At 48.7% G+C, this 17,611-nt stretch overlaps 1 protein-coding gene across 1 annotated transcript; it reads left to right on the plus strand.

Moving 5' to 3' along the window:
- Positions 1–7,726: 7,726 nt before the first annotated feature.
- Positions 7,727–14,298, plus strand: LOC306948429 (solute carrier family 22 member 13-like; the record flags this gene model as incomplete). The annotated part of the gene is made up of 10 exons (XM_079538061.1): positions 7,727–8,134; positions 9,030–9,133; positions 9,859–10,013; positions 10,451–10,619; positions 10,758–10,878; positions 11,546–11,640; positions 12,351–12,565; positions 13,578–13,686; positions 13,894–14,103; positions 14,229–14,298. The coding sequence occupies 10 exons, from the start codon at positions 7,727–7,729 to the stop codon at positions 14,296–14,298; spliced, it is 1,656 nt and encodes a 551-aa protein (XP_079394187.1).
- Positions 14,299–17,611: the final 3,313 nt, after the last annotated feature.

Consider the following 17,611-nt stretch of genomic DNA (forward strand, 5'->3'; position numbering starts at 1 on the left):
TAGAGGGAAGTGCAGGAAGGCAAAAAAAGACAAAGAATGACAAGAACTGGCAGTCACTGCCTGAGTGGGAGAAGTCCCATGAATGGAGACTTTGCCTGTCCTCAGCAGTGTCAGAGCACCAGGAGGCCTTCAATTACAGCCGCTTGTAGGCCCAGCTAGAAGTAAGTGTTCAGCGGTAGATGGCCATGGGGATGACCTGGTGGTACTGCTCCAGGATGAGGATCAGCAGGGCGATGATCCCTGCCACCCGTGCCACCATTGAGCACAGACTCACGCCGCTCTGCCTGTGGGAGTGAGGGATGGTGAGAGGTACAGGCTGGACTTGGCTCTCTCTGTAAACACTCCTGTGCTTTCCTCCTCAGCCATGTCTGCAATGCCTCAGTGAGGGTACAGAATATGGGGACGTCCATGGCACCCCCTTCTTGCCCCAGCACAGAGACCAACCGTAGCTGTAGGCCCAACTGAGTTCTTGTCCCACCATCACCACCACCACCACCACCACCACCACTACCCATGGCAGATTGCCACAACTGGTACTCCTGCAATGAGGGCTGCTCAGGACCTCATCCAGGAGAGGTGTGTATGGTTCCAAGGTCAGAGATTCCATAGCCTTCCAGTCGCGGCCTCTCTTTCAAGATGTGATCAGAAGCAAAAATGTTCTTTTCCTATATCTAATCACGATATCCCATGTTTACAGCTTGTTCTTATTGCTTCTTGTTCTCCACACCTCCAAGAACAATACAAGTCCGTCTTCTCTATAACCTCCCACAAGACAAACACACAGAGCAATGAGACCCTGCCATTAACCTTCTTGTTATAAGGCTTTTCTAAGCCAGCCCTCAGCCTCTGGCACTTCAGGGCCATGCTGTCCACACAAAGTGAAAGATGAAGTCCCGTTTTCAAGCCTGACACATAAAGGGATCTCATATAACCTGGCCTACAGCTCCCTGAAGTGTTGCAAGGAAATGTATAATTTTTCATGTGTTTTAGATTTTGAAAGAAAAATGAAACATATCCTCAGCAGACAGTACTTTTGAAAGGTGCCTTTATTCAGACCCTCCCTTTTCCCCAGCAGTTTCCATTGACAGCCAACTCTACTGAGAACCTATCCATCATTGCTGTTCATGCTTCCCTCCTGCACAACCTCTAACAGCTATGCCAATGTGTGTTTTCCGGCTTGCACAATTACGCTCCCCTCCATGGGGTGTTCTACCGAAAAATCCAATACAAGCAGATGGCCAAAAGCAGAAGGGAGAGAGAAAGGCTGGAGCAACAAGCAGGGGATGATCAGATGGAGCAAGCAGCAATGGTAGGCAGAGGAGCACAGCCTCTGGACTGCTGTAGCGGAGCTGAAAATAAGACCAAAGCAAGAAGGAAACCCACATCCTTCAAAGTGCCATGCTGGTTGCAGCTGGCTGAGCAAAGGCAAGAGCTGAACAGCAGGCCTGTGTTCTTAGGGAACAAGCTCAGAAGCTGCTGGCCACCTTCAGAAACAGATGGAAAAGCTAGAAAGGGAACGTGTTCCTGGAAAAAGCCTGTGTTGAGCTGGCAAAGCCACCAGGCTGCGGGCATCGAGGTGGACAGGATGGTGCTCCTGGTCCAGGAGAGAAAAAAGACACAGAGGCAGCCACAAAGGAGGGAAGCTTTCTACCTGGTGTCACCTATCCTGAGCCCAGAGAGCAAGTGGGCTCCTGGCCTAAGCCCAGAGAGCAGAGAGATGGCAAGAAGGCACTGGCGCCTCGGGCTGGGGATGTAGGCAATGGTAAGCGAGGGGGCCAGGTGTCCCAGCCACTCGCTGCGTTCCAGCAGAGCAAGCTCCAGCTGAAGAGAGGGTCAGGCTCAGCCTCCTCCCCTGTGCTCCTGGAACCTGCTAAACCTCTGCCTCGTGGCTTGCTCACTTCCCACCAGGCTGCATCTCAGGGCGCTAAACCCAGCAACTGGATGTTCCTAGGGGACAAAAGGGGCTGTGTCCTGCCCACAGCAGAGCTCCCAGAGACAGAAAATGAACTCTGTGGGTCCTTCTCAGCCAGCACAACCAGTGAAGGAGACACAAGGCCTGCAATGACACATGACAAACCTGAATGGACCACTGCCATTGCAGGAGACAAGCGTCATCTTGGAGAGGGAGTGAACAACCCACAGCCTGCACGTGTGCCAGAAAGTCTTGAAACGAGAAACAACACAAAGAATACGAAGCAAAAATACAGAGATGAGAGCACTGATCCCCCTGAACCCAAAGCTAAACACCAAGCCTCCCACATCCCTGATGTGCCAGGGACCCCCAGAGCAGCACCCAGCTCCCCAGAGCCAGGAGGGCTGAGTGCATCACCTGACATAGCTGAGCTGCTGAGTGAAACACCAGAGATAAAAGCTGATGAGCTCCCTAGGAAGCAGACAACAGTCACTCAGGAGGAGAACGTGCAGCCATCCAGCGTAAGTCATTTGGCTGCAGAAGAGAGCACTGGGGCAGAACTTGAGAAGACAAACAAAACGAAAGAAGTAAATCCATCAGGATTTCCAGAAGAACCCAGTCCTGATCACACAGCTCAGGAGAACAAACCAGAAAACAACAGAATCTCTGCACTTGGTTTGCCAGAGGTGACAGATGACCACAGTATGCCCCATCTACAAGAAACAGAACCTCAGGCCATAGATGGCCAACTGGTAACTAACCCACATAGCAGTATTCTGGTACATGATGTAAAGCAGGAGAGTGCTGGAAGCTGCTCAGATACCACCGAGGGCAAGGAGACCGATGTCCCGTTGTTGGCTCCTGGTACAAGCTTTTCAGGTGATGACAAACGTCTGAGAACTGAACTGTGTCTGTGACCAACCAGCTGTTGGCAAGCAGGTTCAGCAGCCACAGGACAGGTGTTGTCCATTTCTCTTGCCAGCACAGGAAAATCAGACAGAAGATGCAAAGAGCTTTGGAGGTGGAAGAAACCCTTTTTATCCTCCTCCAGAGCTTACGTCTGCAGTTGATTACAAATCTCATTTGTATTACGTATACATATACATAATGTATGTATCACATACATATATGTTGTATTACATATACATAAAAATCTCACTAGGGATGGAAATCCACATGTTGGGCATACACGTGAAAGTCAGAACTTACTGAGTTTGGATGTCCAGAACACAATGGTAGAGGATGGGATTTCTTCTTCATCAAGTAATTTAGGAAAGTTACCCAAGAAAGTTGGGATTCAACTAGGCAACATGGATTTTCAAGACAACAATGATGCTTTCATATCTGTAGAAAACAAAAGACAAGATTTTCCCCTAAACAGTCATCCCAAATTTAGATTGGCAAAATCCACAGACAGAAACTCCACCTTGCTTTGATCCAAATCCCTCCACGCTGGGACAGGAAATCCTAGCAGAAACAAACGCTCCACTGGTAGCATGGGACACCTCCAGCCTCCTGTCCCTTGCTGGACAGGATGAGGTTGTTACCGGACACCCAGGAGGGAGCCAGAGCTGTCCACCACTGCAGCACTTTGGTGCACAGTCCCAGGCTCCCAGAGATGCTGAGGGTGCGTTTGGATTGGGTCCTACTAGTGCTGAAGGCCCAACAAACAAATACCTCCCTGTGCAGGAAGGCAGCATTCCCCCATGCTACCTGTTCACCAGCCATGCTTCTGACAATCAGAATCTCTTTGATGCGTTAAATGATGTTTCAGACCAACCTGGCCAGGATGCTCATGCACAAATAGGAAGGAGCAGAGAAATATCAGAAGCTGAAGAAGTTCTGGAAAATCTCTCTTCTGCAGACCCAAATGTGTCCAAGGATGGCCTTTTCAAACAGGAGTTCTTCATATAGTTGGGGGGAAAAAAAGAAGAAGGGCTTAGAAATCTGCCACCCCTCTGGCACTGGGTGAATTCAGTTGTGCATTGGCTGATTTATTAGCAGCTTAAGGAGCTAAATTTAAGATCTCTATCCTGATCGTGGCGGATCAGTGCTCAGTTCCCCAAAAAAAGAAAGAGCATCACAAAGTCTGGCTTGACTATGAGAAACCTGCAAGGGGAGAGTCATACCTGCAGTGGGACCAGCACCTCCATCTACTGCAAGGCTTCCTCTGAGGATGATTGCATGGCCACTGTCTGCAGCAGGGAGCAATGAGCTCATAGAGATCCTGAAAGTCCCAAGACAAGAAAGCTGTTATCAGGAAGGAACTGACTCCTTGGCCACAAGTGCAAAAGCAAAACGCAATGGGCAAAGGCAGAGGTAAGGAGGGCAGGGGGAAATTTGGCTCCAAATGAGGTCTTTGCAGTAGTTGTGCTTCCACATAAATCCAATGTCTAAGCCCTCCTGGAGTTAAAGGAGGGTTAGTAAGTACTGTCAGTATGGTTTGCAGGAAGATTCTGTTCACAATGAACAACTGTGTTCAAAAAGCTTACAGCCCTCAGAACTCCACCGAGTTTATTGATTGATCTCCTCTGATTACAGTGCAACCCTAGGTATCTATTTCACATTGACACAACTATATTTAGACACCTAGACCCGAATAAATGCCATATATGCACTCTTTGATGACAATGTCTCACTCCCTCATGATATGTTCCCTTTTTTTAGACCACAAAATTACTCCACATGAGATGTTACCATTGTTATACTCATTTTATGATGATAGGTAAAGATAAGCAAATGACCTTGCCAAGGTCACTCAGTCTGAAGGCAGAGGAGGAGAGGGAATCCAGGTCTTTTGTGGCATTCACTGTGGCATCGCTACCTCTGCCATCCCTATGTGGTTTCATCTCAATCCCCCTAGATGCCCACTGCTGCCTCAGCATGAATACTACAGGAACTAGCAATTACACTAATAATAAAGAAGCTCATCAGAAACCTTAGAAAGCAAAAGTAAGAGCATACAGACTGTGAAAAAGCTTGTGTACGTGGTCTATTGCGGTAAGAGGGTTGATGGCTGGACTAGATGATCTTAGTGCTCTTTCCAACCTTAATGATTGAGTGATTCTATGATTCTGTGTAGTGCATCACTTCATGTTATGTGATGTGTTAATCATGTCCATTAAAAATATATATATATATTTATGTATATACAAATATATATATATATATATATCCCGCCATGACAGTGATGAAATATACACTGGCTCTGTCAGATCTATTGATGGAATAAAATTGTTTAATGACTGCATCTGCTGCAAAAATGAATGCCATTGCTTATGCAGTGAGACGTGAGTATGAATCGAGGGAAAAGGGAGATGTCCCTGAGAGCTGCATGATTCATTAGATGCTGAAATTGGGATGGGCAAGTGCCTTGGGACAAAGTTTGAGGGAGCTGGGAGGAGATCTAGGAGACCTCATTGCAACCTTCCAGTACTTACAAGGAGCTTATAATGAGGAGGAGGCTGACTCCTTGCACGGTCTGATAGTGATAGGACAAGGGAAAATGGTTTTTAACAACAGAGGGAAGAGAGCTGTGGGTGCCCCATCCCTGGAGGTGCTCAAGGCCAGGTCAAACAGGGCCCTGGGCAGCCTGACCTGGTGGAGGGTTACCAGCCCATGGCAGGGGGTTGGAAATAGATGGTGTTTAAGGTCCATCCCAAAACAAGCCTTTCTATGCGATGATTCTATGACCCATTCAGCCCCACATCTCCTTGTGAGATGAAGACAGTCAAAGGAACAATCTCTTTCTATGAAAAGTGTCACCTGAGGGTGACAGAGTTTACAAGAGGACACTGAAGCTTTCCCAGGTTATTGGCCAGCCCTGCCTGGTGACATTATGAAAAACAGCCTCAAGAAGTCATGTCTGCATTAGCACATGAGAGAGCAGCCATGTCTGAGTCACTCCCAGGGAGATTTTGTAGCCAAAATCACAGAATCAGAGAATCACAAGGTTGGAAACGACCTGCAAGATCATCTAGTCCAACCACCCTCCCATTCCTATCAGTACCACAAGCTACTAAACCATATCTCGTAGCTCCTCATCCAGGCGCCTCTTGAACACTACCAGGGACGGCGACTCCACCACCTCCCTGGGCAGGCCATTCCAGTGCCTGAACACCCTTTGAGAGAAAAAGTTTCTCCTTATGTCCAACCTAAACCTCCTCTGGTATAACTTCTGGCCGTTTCCTCGGGTCCTACTATTTGCCTGGGAGAAGAGGCCAGACCCTTTTGCACCACAGCCTCCGTTCAGGAAGGTATACAGTGCAATGAGGTCCCCCCTGAGCCTCCTCTTCTCCAGACTGAACAATCCCAGCTCCCTCAGCTGCTCCTCATAAGACTTGTGCTCCAGACCCCTCACCAGTTTTGTTGCCCTTCTCTGCACACGTTCTAGGGCCTCAAGGTCTTTCTTGTTGTGAGGGCCCAAAACTGAACACAGTACTCGAGGTGCGGCCTCACCAGCGCTGAGTAGAGCGGGATGATCACCTCCCTGCTTCTGCTGGCCACACTATTTCTAATTCAGGCCAGGATGCCATTGGCCCTCTTGGCCACCTGGGCACACTGCCGGCTCATGTTCAGCCGAGCATCAACCAACACCCCCAGGTCTCGTTCCTGTTCACACTCGTCCAGCCACACATCCCCAAGCCTTTAATGCTGCATAGGGTTATTGTGGCCAAAATGCAGAACCCGACAGTTGGCCTTGTTGAACCTCATCCCATTCACCTCAGCCCAGCGATCCAGCTTATCTAGATCCCTTTGCAAATCTGACCTCTTTGCTACAGGGGATGCTGATGGATGAGTGGAAAGGAACAACATGAGCCACGCACAACTGGGTAAGCTCAGAGATTTCAGCTGCCCATGCAGGATGGGTTTGAAACGCCTCTGCAATGGAAGATCTCTTTGGCCAAGTCATCGCAGAGCATAGCAGTCACAGATTTTGGCTACAACCTCTGGAGCAGCCAAGAGAACTTTGCCACTTTACACACCACGTTACACACTCTGAGGGCAATCCAGGTTTCCAGTTCCCAGGAATAAAGATATAAATCACTCAGAGAGACTGCCCAAGAAATTGTTGAGACACACAGCAGAAATCAGGTAACAGCCAGGCTGCTGTCACCCCTTATCCCCAAATTCCGTCTGCTCTGAATGACTGTGTAATGAACCCACAGTTTTTCTTAAAGATACCCCCTCAGTCAAATCTGGTTTTGGATTGTCTCCAAAATGCTGTAGTTTAGATTCAGTGTTACGACTGACCAGGGTTTCTACCTGGGACCAATGAATACTGACAGCTTAGGACACAGCTGTCCACATCAAGCCAACATGTTGACCAGCCGTATATCATCGTCCAAAGTGAAAATACAAAGAAAGCTTTTCTGCTTCTCCTTCTGGCAGCAGCATGGGCTATCTAACCCTGAAGCCATAAGATGAGCAGCAAATTTGGTAAAAGGCACAAGGTTTGAGATGGGACAGGGAGATCACTCCCCAGTCACCATCACGGGCAGAACAGACTCTGTGCTGGGAGAATAATATGAATTATTGCTTATTGTAACTAGAGCAGTGTGAGTTAAAAGCAAACTTAAACCGCTTTCCCCTGTGGCTCTGCTTGCAGAGGGCACCCTGCAGCCCCACCCGCTACCAAAACCTTGACACTTGAACCCAACCCAAATGGCAAATGGTGGCAAAGTGCATCCCAGAAGAATCCGGTATATCATTTTAGTGGGGGAACATGCTGGTTGAAGTGCTTGTTTTATCACATCGGATTAGGTGTTTAGTGCTCATACAGTTTAAACTTTAATATTGCACTATTTAAGTGACATGCTCCACAGTAGCCTGGCCACAGAGGTAGTCACCATGGTCGAGTTTGGGGATTTCATAAGAGCTGTGGGGGAGTTTGGCCTCTATCAGAAACTGGTGGTGCTGTGGATCTCCCTCCCACTGCTTCTTAATCCTTTCCACATGGTTGGGCAAGTGTTCATGGTTGTGGACGTGCCTCATTACTGCAACACGGACTGGATCCGTGCTGTTGGCCCCAACCTGACTGAGGAAGAGCAGCTGAACCTCACCCTGCCCCGGGATGCGAATGGGGACTACGAGCAGTGCATCATGTACTCGCCTGTGGACTGGGACCTCGACTCCATCGTGGCATACGGCCTGAATGCCACGGAGAAGTGCAGCAATGGCTGGGTGTACCCCACAGCAGAGCAGCCATCCCTGCTCACCGAGGTCTGTATGTCCTTGTGATGCTTTGAGGATGTGGGATGGGATGGGATGGGATGGGATGGGATGGGATGGGATGGGATGGGATGGGATGGGATGGGATGGGATGGGAGCATCCTGTGGTGTAGGTTGGTTCAAGGAAATGTCAACGGTGCTCACCATGCATCTTCTTTTCAGCACCCTGGTATCTTGCCATATATGTTGCATGGAGGGACCTTTTCAATCTCCCTGCCAGTTTTTGCTGTCCTTCTGCCTGATTCTCCGTACATCCCCAACCCCGTGAAAAATATTTCCCTTCCCAGAGCTTTACTTGTAGTTGAGTTTTTTGGGGCCTCCAGAGACTTCAGGGCTTGGGCAAGATGTCCTACGGGCCATGAAGATGACAATGGGCTCTGCCTACTGATATCCCCAACTTCTCCCACTCTGAACCTCTGTTCACTCTTCCTCATTTCTCTCTTCCTTCTTCCTCACTCCCACCTCCAACGTTTTCTCACAAGTACCTTCCACTGAGCTCTCTGCTGCTCTCCTGTCTTCCTCCCCTCCTCCTGCCCCAACCTGTCCCGCCCTTGCAGCCAGGGAAGCAAGGTGCTGAGACTCCTGTCCCAAGGTCCTACTTCAAGCATAACATCCCAGCCGGGAGGTTCCTTTGGAGTGTCTATGCTGGAGGGAGTCCTGCATGTCCCAAAGCTGTGGGCATCATTGAGTTCCCAATGGATCGCTCCATATTCAACCTGTGCAGTTCACGTAGACATTCATACCTTTACGAGTGGGATCTCTGCTCCCATGGGCTACAGCCAGATCGTGTGTGCACAGTTCCCGTGTCTGCCTGGAACCAGAAGCACTGCCCAGCCGTAGAAATTTGGACCGCTCAAAAGCAAAAGCCTCTCTTTCCTTCCTCCAGTTTGACCTTGTGTGTGACAGGAAGGACCTGAGTGACATCTCCCAGTCTATCTACATGGTGGGGCTTCTCGTAGGATCTATCATCGTTGGACCACTCAGTGACAGGTGAGGAGACACAAATACCTACCTAGAGTAATTGCCTGGCACCCAAAAACATGCCTCACTGAAATTCATGATGCCCATGCACTCACTGATGAATGATGAATGAAGAAATACCCCCTCCACAGAGCTCAGTCCCTTGCCTGAGTAAGTGTGTCTCAGTGGTCCATAGATACCTGAGAGGTAATGGAAGATACAGCCTGACGGATGTGGGGGGGTCAATCGGCAATCATAATTCCAGTCCCAGTTGACATCTCAGCTACACAGGGATTCCACAGACCTACATTTGGGCACCTGCAGCTGCTAACCAGAGCATGTGTGCTTCCTTCTCGTGGCTCTGCTCTGCTTAGGGTGATCCTGGCCAAAGTCCTAAGGCTGTGGGAGCCCAGAGCCATACAGAGATCGTGGAAGGGAGAAAGGTACCGTATGTGTACAGAGTATTCAGAGTTGAACCAGTAGTACAGCCTGTTTCAGTTTCAGTCTGATCCTCTTTGCACTCAGCAGAGGTGGCGTGGAGGCCTTCCAAGGGCTTGGTACTTTGGAAGTGACTTTAACCTTTGCTGGCACCACATCTGGTCAGAAGTGGCAAGGCTCCTTTTCCTGTCTGCCCCTTCCTGGGTCGAGGAGCTTTGTTCTCATGGATCCCAAATCAGTGTGTATCCCTCTGGGCTCTTCCCCATACCCAAGGAGTCTCTTCAGATGCCAACTATGCCTTCCTCCTTCTTCCACAGGATCGGCCGCCGTCCAGTCCTTCTGATCTGCTTTCTCGGCCAGACTTTATTCGGTGTAGCAATTGCCTTTTTGCCCAATTTCACTCTATACATTATCTTCAGATGTATCATGGCGACTGCTGTGTCAGGAATACTGATTACTACCGTGCCCTTAGGTGAGTAGGCTGCCCTGGATGTGAGGAAAATTGATGAGGGCCCTCAAAGACGCAATGCAAAAAGGGACATAAATGATAGTCCTGGACATTTTAAAGGCAACCCTCTTAAACAAAAGCTCTGTGACAGACCTGGTCCTGCTCCGGCAGGAACAAGACCTATATGAGCCAATCCCCAGGACAGAGTATAGAGAAAGAGGCGTGAGGGGGGTTCATTACAGGGACTGTGCTGACAGCCCAGAAGATGCTGTGAGCCCTTGACAGGGACGTGCAGTGTCTTCATTGCGTGAGGCCATTTCTAACATGTCACTGACAATGTCCCGGAGGTCTGACTGCCAGCCTCCAGACTCCCGTAGAGCTCATCCCTGGGAGAGACACACTGCTTGAATGAGGAGAAATCATTCACAATGATGACACTGAATCTTCATTATTCTTTCCAGCTGCAGAATGGGTTGGTGTCTCCTATCGAACATTAGCAGTGCTTATAAGTCACTGCTTTTTAGCCACTGGATCAATTCTTTTGGCTGGCTTGAGTTATGGTATTCGTAACTGGAGGTTGCTGCAAATAGCAGGGTCAGCTCCTGTGTTTGCCCTTTTCTTCTACTACTGGTAAGTGGCAGGTGGGCAGTGAGTTCCCTGCAAACATGACAGGTGCTGACATCATGCCCGCTGCTGGTGGTAAGGGGACAGGCTATGAGGAAGCTGAGCAGGTCACAGTGCTGTTTTCTGCTCTCACCTCCTTGGCAGGGTGCTACCAGAGTCAGCTCGCTGGCTGGTGACAAAAGGCAAAATAGAAGAAGCTAAGAAGTACCTTAAGAAGGCAGCATCCATCAACAAACGCACCATTCCTCCAGAAATGCTGGACCAGGTACAGCAGTGGCATGCCTTGCACACCCCACAGACCTGCCTCTGTGCTTGCAGCCCTGGGCAGCAGGATTAAGCCAGTAAATAAAGACCTGGCAAGATGCTGGTGTTTCCAGTTCAGAAAAGAGCTGTAGAAGATTTGGGGTCATCGGGCAAAGAGCTTTCCATGCATTGAGGGACCGTTTAATGATGGGTGATGCATAACTCTAGCTTAAATTGACATGAGACGTGGTCAGGGAGGAGGGGCCTCTTCTGCTGAGGCTCAGCCTGCAGCATTGCCAGAGTTCACCGTGGGAAGAAGAAAGGAGGAACCCAAATGCTCCCCTTACTTTTCTGCAGTAAAAACTTCACCAGTGTTGAGGGTGAGCATGAATCCTTGCTCTGTGGTTTTCCATGCCTAAATATCCTAAGAGGGGGTTACCCACCTTTCCGATCCGCGCACTGTACACTGGCAAAATGTTCGTCCCAAGAAACCCCTCTGATTCCAAACTCTAGCTCAGGACACCCAGTCCCCAGGCACAAGAGCCCAGCCCCACTGGGCTGCCATCCTTCCCAATACAGCTGTGGTCACTTCCATGTCTTGCTGGGGATGGCCTTTGTCTTCTGCTGGAGAAAGAGCTAGCCATGGGTTTCCTTTGTCTGCTCTGACTCTGGCTTTCTGATTGTTGAAGCTGAAGTGTGAGACCCAGACCAAGCCTGGAAGTATTCTGGATCTCCTTCGGAAGAAGCACCTCCTGAAGGTGACTTTAATCATGTCGTGTGCCTGGTAAGTCACCACCTGGTTCTTTCTCTCCTAACTTCCATGTGAAGGGAAGAATGCACCGAGGGTTTTTCATAAATGTAAATTCACTTCACAATTTTGGGGGACATGGGATCATAGAATACGTAAGGTAGGAAAGGTCATCAAGTCCAACCATCAACCCATGCCTCTGACCAGCTGTGAATCGTTATGGAACTACAGAATCATAGAGCGGCTTGATTTGGAAGAGGCCTCAAGGATCATCAGGTTCTAACCACCCTCCCACAGGCAGGGTTTCCAGATGCTAGATTCAGGACTAGAGGAGATATCCCAGGACCCCATCACATCTATGTATTTGCTATCCTTTCTCTGCAGGCTGGACGAGATAAAAGTTTTCTGGGCATGGGGAGAAGATGATTATTCTAGATACTGTGGGGGTTGTGGGAAGAGCTGGGGTAATTCCAATTTTGAGGGAACCTGTGGACTTCAGGGCAGTTTCTGGTCCCTACAGAAATTCTGGTTACAGCCTGTATATTGCTGAGCATATTGGTGTCCATAATGCATTACCTGGTTTAACAGTGTCCTACACAATTGTCACAGTTGTTGACCAGAATTAACATAGAGATTCCTGGAAATTTAAACAAATAACTGCTTGTCTTCTAACTAGCCTACATTTTTAAAGAAAAAAAATCCATGGAAACTCAGCTGATTACCTGCTCTGTTCCATTGAATTTCAGGTTTATGGATAGTCTAGTCTACTATGGACTGAGCCTTAATGTGACAGGCTTTGGCCTCGACATTTATCTGACGCAACTTGCTTTTGGAGTAGTGGAATTGCCCGGTCGTATTAGCTGCATTTACCTGCTACAGTGGTTTGGGAGGAAAAAAGTCCAAGCTGTTCTTCTGCTGTTGGCTGGCTTGATGTGTCTCATCATTGCTGGCATCCCTGAAGGTGAACAAAACTCTTCCCAACTCAAGGGAGAGGCCCAACTCTTTTTAATTTCTTTCACAACCTGGCCCCCCCACACCTGTTCCTAACTATAGGTCCCCCACACTGTGTACCTTTACCCCTGCCCCTGTTGTTATTCGGGTGATGCAAGTAAGGCGGGTTTGTGGCATGCTTTCAAGCTATTGAATCATAGATTCATAGAATCATACAGGTTGCAAAGACCACTAAGATCATCTGGTCCCACCATCAACCCATGCCTGTGACTGCTCTACACCATGTCCCTCAGTGCCACATCTCAATGTTTCTTCAATACCTCCTGGGCAGCCTGTTCCAATGCATTAGCACTCTTTCCAAGAAGAAATTTTACCGAATTTCCATCCTGAACCTCCCCTGGTGCAACTTGAGACCGCTTCCTCTTGTCTTACTGCTAATTACCATATCTATTATATGTGACATTTTCAAATGAGCATTCCCCAGCGACTTGCAGTGCCTTAGTTAGGAAATGAACAAGGCCTGCGAAGAAATATGGGTTTCCTTTGCTAGTTGTGCAGTGGGTATTTTCTGAAAAGGATATGCTAGGAGAGGTATCCAATACCTTAGGTGGCAGACCTGCTTGGAAAGTCCATCAGAATCACACAATCATGGAATTGTTTGAGCTGGAGGGACCTTTAGAAACCATCTCGTCCAACTCCACTGTAGTGAACAGGGACATCTACTGCTTGATCAGAGCCCCATGCAGCCTGACCTTGAATGTCTGCAAGGACAGGGCATCCACTGCCTCTTTCAGCAGCCCGTGCCAGTGCCTCACAACCGTTATTGTAAAAGACTTCTTCATTATCACCAGTCTGTATAAGCTATATCTCCCCTCATTTAGTTTGAAAATATTCCTACACGTCCTACCACAACAGCCCCTGCTAAAGAGGGCTGTCTCCAAAAATCCTACTGCAGAGACCCAAGGTCCTGCAGAACCTTCTCTGTGGGCATCCCAGCAGCCATCTCTTCTCTTTCACCTCAGACCAGGCCGTGGCAATCACCGTCCTAGCAGTCATCGGCAGGCTTGCTGCGTGTGCCTCCTTCTCCACCTCCTATATCTACTCTGCAGAGCTCTTCCCCACCGTCATCAGGTGAGATTCCCCCATACCTTATGGTTTCCCATGACGGTGGGAGCACACAGGGATGCACACTGCAACCCGGGTGCTGGTGGTGAAGGGGCAGGAAGGAGGCACCATGACGTAGCCGCCACGATGTCTAGCACCTCCTAATGGTGTAGTGCTGGTCTTCTGTAGGCCTGAGACCAGCCTACAGCTTTCACTTTGCCCTTCATCCCACAGGCAGAGCGGCGTGGGACTGTGCTCAATGGTGGCACGCGTGGCAGGGATCATCGCCCCGCTGATCCTCATCCTGGAGGAGTACCACCGTTCCATCCCCATGGCTGTCTACGGCAGTGCCACCGTGCTGGGGGGGCTGCTCTGCTTCCTGCTGCCTGAGACCCGCGGGGTTGAACTGCCAGATGACACGGAGACAGATAAGGAACAAAAGATGTGAGTGCTTGGAGCTCTAGATTTAAAGCAAAAAAAATCCAAACGTGAAAATCTTAGGACAAACAGTTGGAAGCTAGCCAGAATGCTTACGGTGTGATTTCTTCCTCTCTCCTTCATGTCTCCAGAAGCAAATTGCAGACCCTGTCCAAGACAAACAGTGAAGAGACAGAAATAAACTTGGAGAAAGATATCTAAAGATGCTTGGAAAGGAAGGGATGAACAGACAAGCAGATACTAAAGGTCTACTCTAACTGAATCTGATTTTAAAGAAGAAAAATAATTCACTGCTGTCTGGAAACTGGTCTTGCAGATGATCAACAAACTCACCACTCACAATCAGAGGGAGAGGAGATATATGTCACTGCGTTTGGAAAAGTCGCGCGTGGGACTGTTCTTGAGAGCCAGTCTGCTGTGCCTGGCTGTGCGAGTCCTCCCTGACGTGTTTCCCAGTCCCTTGCAAACTGGTACCCGTGGAACCATCCCTGTTGTGACTTACAGCAATCAAGAACTGCCAGCAGAGCAGCATTACTGGGCAAGCGAGCACCGGGCTGCGTCCCTCCTGCACTGAGCGCTGGGGCCGTCAGCCTTGGCGGCGGTCCGAGCCTCCGTGTCTGATCAGGATGTCACCACAACCCTGTCTCACGTACTTAGGCCTTCTTTCTATGTGGTGTTGAATTGGAATTTCTACAGAAATAACATAAATTATACTGGGAGTTTGATAAGAGGCGCTTGTAATGCAATATGTGAAGAATAAATGGTGTTGATTTCTTCTTTTCTTTCCTACAGTTTCACAGTTGGCCTTTGTAACTGCTGTTGGCTCTGGAGAGTTTTCTACACAGCAATTGTAAGCCTGTAATGTAACACACAGACGGAAACGTGTTTGGTTTCCCTCAGCCAGCAACAATGCAGAAACAGAGTGTTCAAGCAGAACGAGTGGGTTCAATTAGGACATTTTTTATTTTTGAGCCTTCTGATGAACAATCTATATTTATATATTTTTCTTGATGAGCAGCTGCGGAAGCTTCCTGAGCTGTGCGTGTACACTGTGATTGAATGTGAGTTAAGCTGAGTGGACAGATGGATGCTTTATCCCCGTCATGGTCAGCTGCTATTGAAGAAGTAGCCTATTTGGCTACTGCCAGGTCAACCAGAACCTTTAGTGGCATCTGATGTCCCACAAAGGAAGGAGGAGGGTGGCTTTTAGTCTTACTCTGCCTAGTTGCAGTCAGAGATGATCTTTAAGGTCCCTTCCAACCCAAGCCATTTTGTGAGCTCATGCCTTTCCATTAAGCTGTCTCTCCCAGCACAACGCTAGCCTTGTTCCCAGGATCTTCTTGGCCACTCAGCAAAATGCATCCTAGCATTTTGTTTCTGAGAGATGAGGTGTTCCAAGCCCAGGCCAAGCATGTTTGGAGGCTCACAAGATCTCCCAAAATTGCACATTAATTGATCTTAGCACACCCTTCAGCCACTCACAGGGTCCCTGGCATTTGTTCATCATTACCATCAGCACCTTCCCACAGTTGGCCCTCCCATCATGGTTTCATAAACTCTTCCACCAAGGCCTTGCATCTGCTGCTCCTATTTCAAAGAATCATGGAATCACAGAATGGCCTGGGTTGAAAAGGACCACAATGCTCATCCAATTCCAACCCCCTGCAGTGTGCAGGGTCACCAACCACCAGACCAGGCTGCCCAGAGCCACATCCAGACTGGCCTTGAATGCCTGCAGGGATGGGGCATCCACAACCTGCTTGGGCAACCTGTTCCACTGTGATTTTTGTCCCTACCTCTCCCAGAGCCTTCCCACTCCCTCCGCTTGGATATGGGGTCATCCTGTTTCCCTTACTTAGCCCTTCAGATCACCTCAGGCACTTTTTACCTTTTGCCCATGACCTCACTATCATGGGAGGCCACAACATTCCACTACATGGATGCAAAAGTGTGCTGTATTCACAGAAGCTATTCCAACTTGAATTTGCTCTATCAGCCCCATTTGTTACTGTGCAGGACAACACGTAGACCAGCTAACAACGACATTAAACACAGCAATACCATTGGACAGTTTCCAAGTCCTGATGAGCTGTGCAAAACATCGTCAGTCAAACTGCTCAGGTGCTCCTCAGCCAAGAATGACACATCCAGTGGTCTTCACACCAACCGGGTGCAGTTTTCTGGGGAAAAGCAGACAAAATGGATCTGCAGCTTATGAGAGGGACAAAGGAGATGGACAGAGAAGTACATCAAGTGTGCCTGGACAGCTTTAGTTATGAAGTGAACTGAAACAGACTGTCTCATAGAAGACTTCATTGAAGGTGATGCCATGATTCACTCCATAACTGTGCGCTTTATTCCAAGCTCTTCTCTCAACTTCCACTTTCATCCCCGTATTTTCCATAACAGCCTGACAGAGGCAGCCGCCAGCCTCTGCAAAGGAAAGAGTTCTCAATCAGACCCACTGAACAAGAGCATCTCAGCCACAACTTATCCAATCCCCTGACCAGCAGTGCTGCAGAGAGGTAACACCAGAGCCAGTCTCTCCTGGTGGGACACTGCTGCATGTCACTGATTTTATTAGAATGTTGTCTTCAGCAAACCACACACCTGTGGGATACTTTGTTCCAAGGAAAACATGTAGGTACGATGAAGAAGAAATAATGCCTCATCTGAAAATTTCTCAGCATCACCAGAAAGAAAGAAACCTTTCAGCAGTGTGCAGTCAAAGCTGTTGCACCACCACTGTAGAACTTTCTGGGCTTCATCATTTAAATATAGATGGGTATAGCAAGAGAAAAGGGGAAGTGGAAGGGGAAGCAGAACGGGAAGGGAAAGGGGAAGGGAAAGGAAAAAGCGAAGGGGAAGGGGAAGCGGAAGGGGGAGCGGAAGCAGAAGGGAAAGGGGAAAAGGGAACAGGAGATGTCCTTGCTCGCTGCTTGCTGTTTCTTCTATCATATCCTCTTTTTTTCCTCAGCTGATTATCTCAAATCTTAAAAAGGGATAAAACTTAAAGGAGCATTTTTAAAAAAGGGTGAGAAAACCATGCTAGACAGTCCAGAGAAATCCCTCTAGCAAGGTGAGATAGTTTTCAGAGCTGCATCTGCGCTGCCTTTCCCCTCACTGAATACAGTATTCCTTTGCTGGTCTATTCAGTGCTCTGGCAGGTGTCTCACTTCACAGTCTCATGTTCTTGGAGATGGGACAGGAAAGGGAGAGTGCTGAATTGGCCAGCATCTTTTACTTTCACGTGTCCTTTGTCAGGGCTGCTGCTGGCATTTTCATGCACCTAATGGAACAGAAAAAACTTAACAGCATGGCACAGTGTGATTTGATGACAGTCTTCTCCAATTAGGCAAATGGCACACAGCCTTCAGCAACCTGTCTTCCCACACATCATCCACGCTATGACTGGTGGTGGAACCCCTTCCCCTAACCACAGTACTGGGCTGCAATTCCACACTGCCCAGTTGGAAGCTAAACCATGATGAAAGCTGGAGAGCAAGGCATTGGC

This window comes from Tetrao urogallus, assembly GCF_951394365.1.
Source record: "Tetrao urogallus genome assembly, chromosome: 7".
NCBI lineage: Eukaryota > Metazoa > Chordata > Aves > Galliformes > Phasianidae > Tetrao > Tetrao urogallus.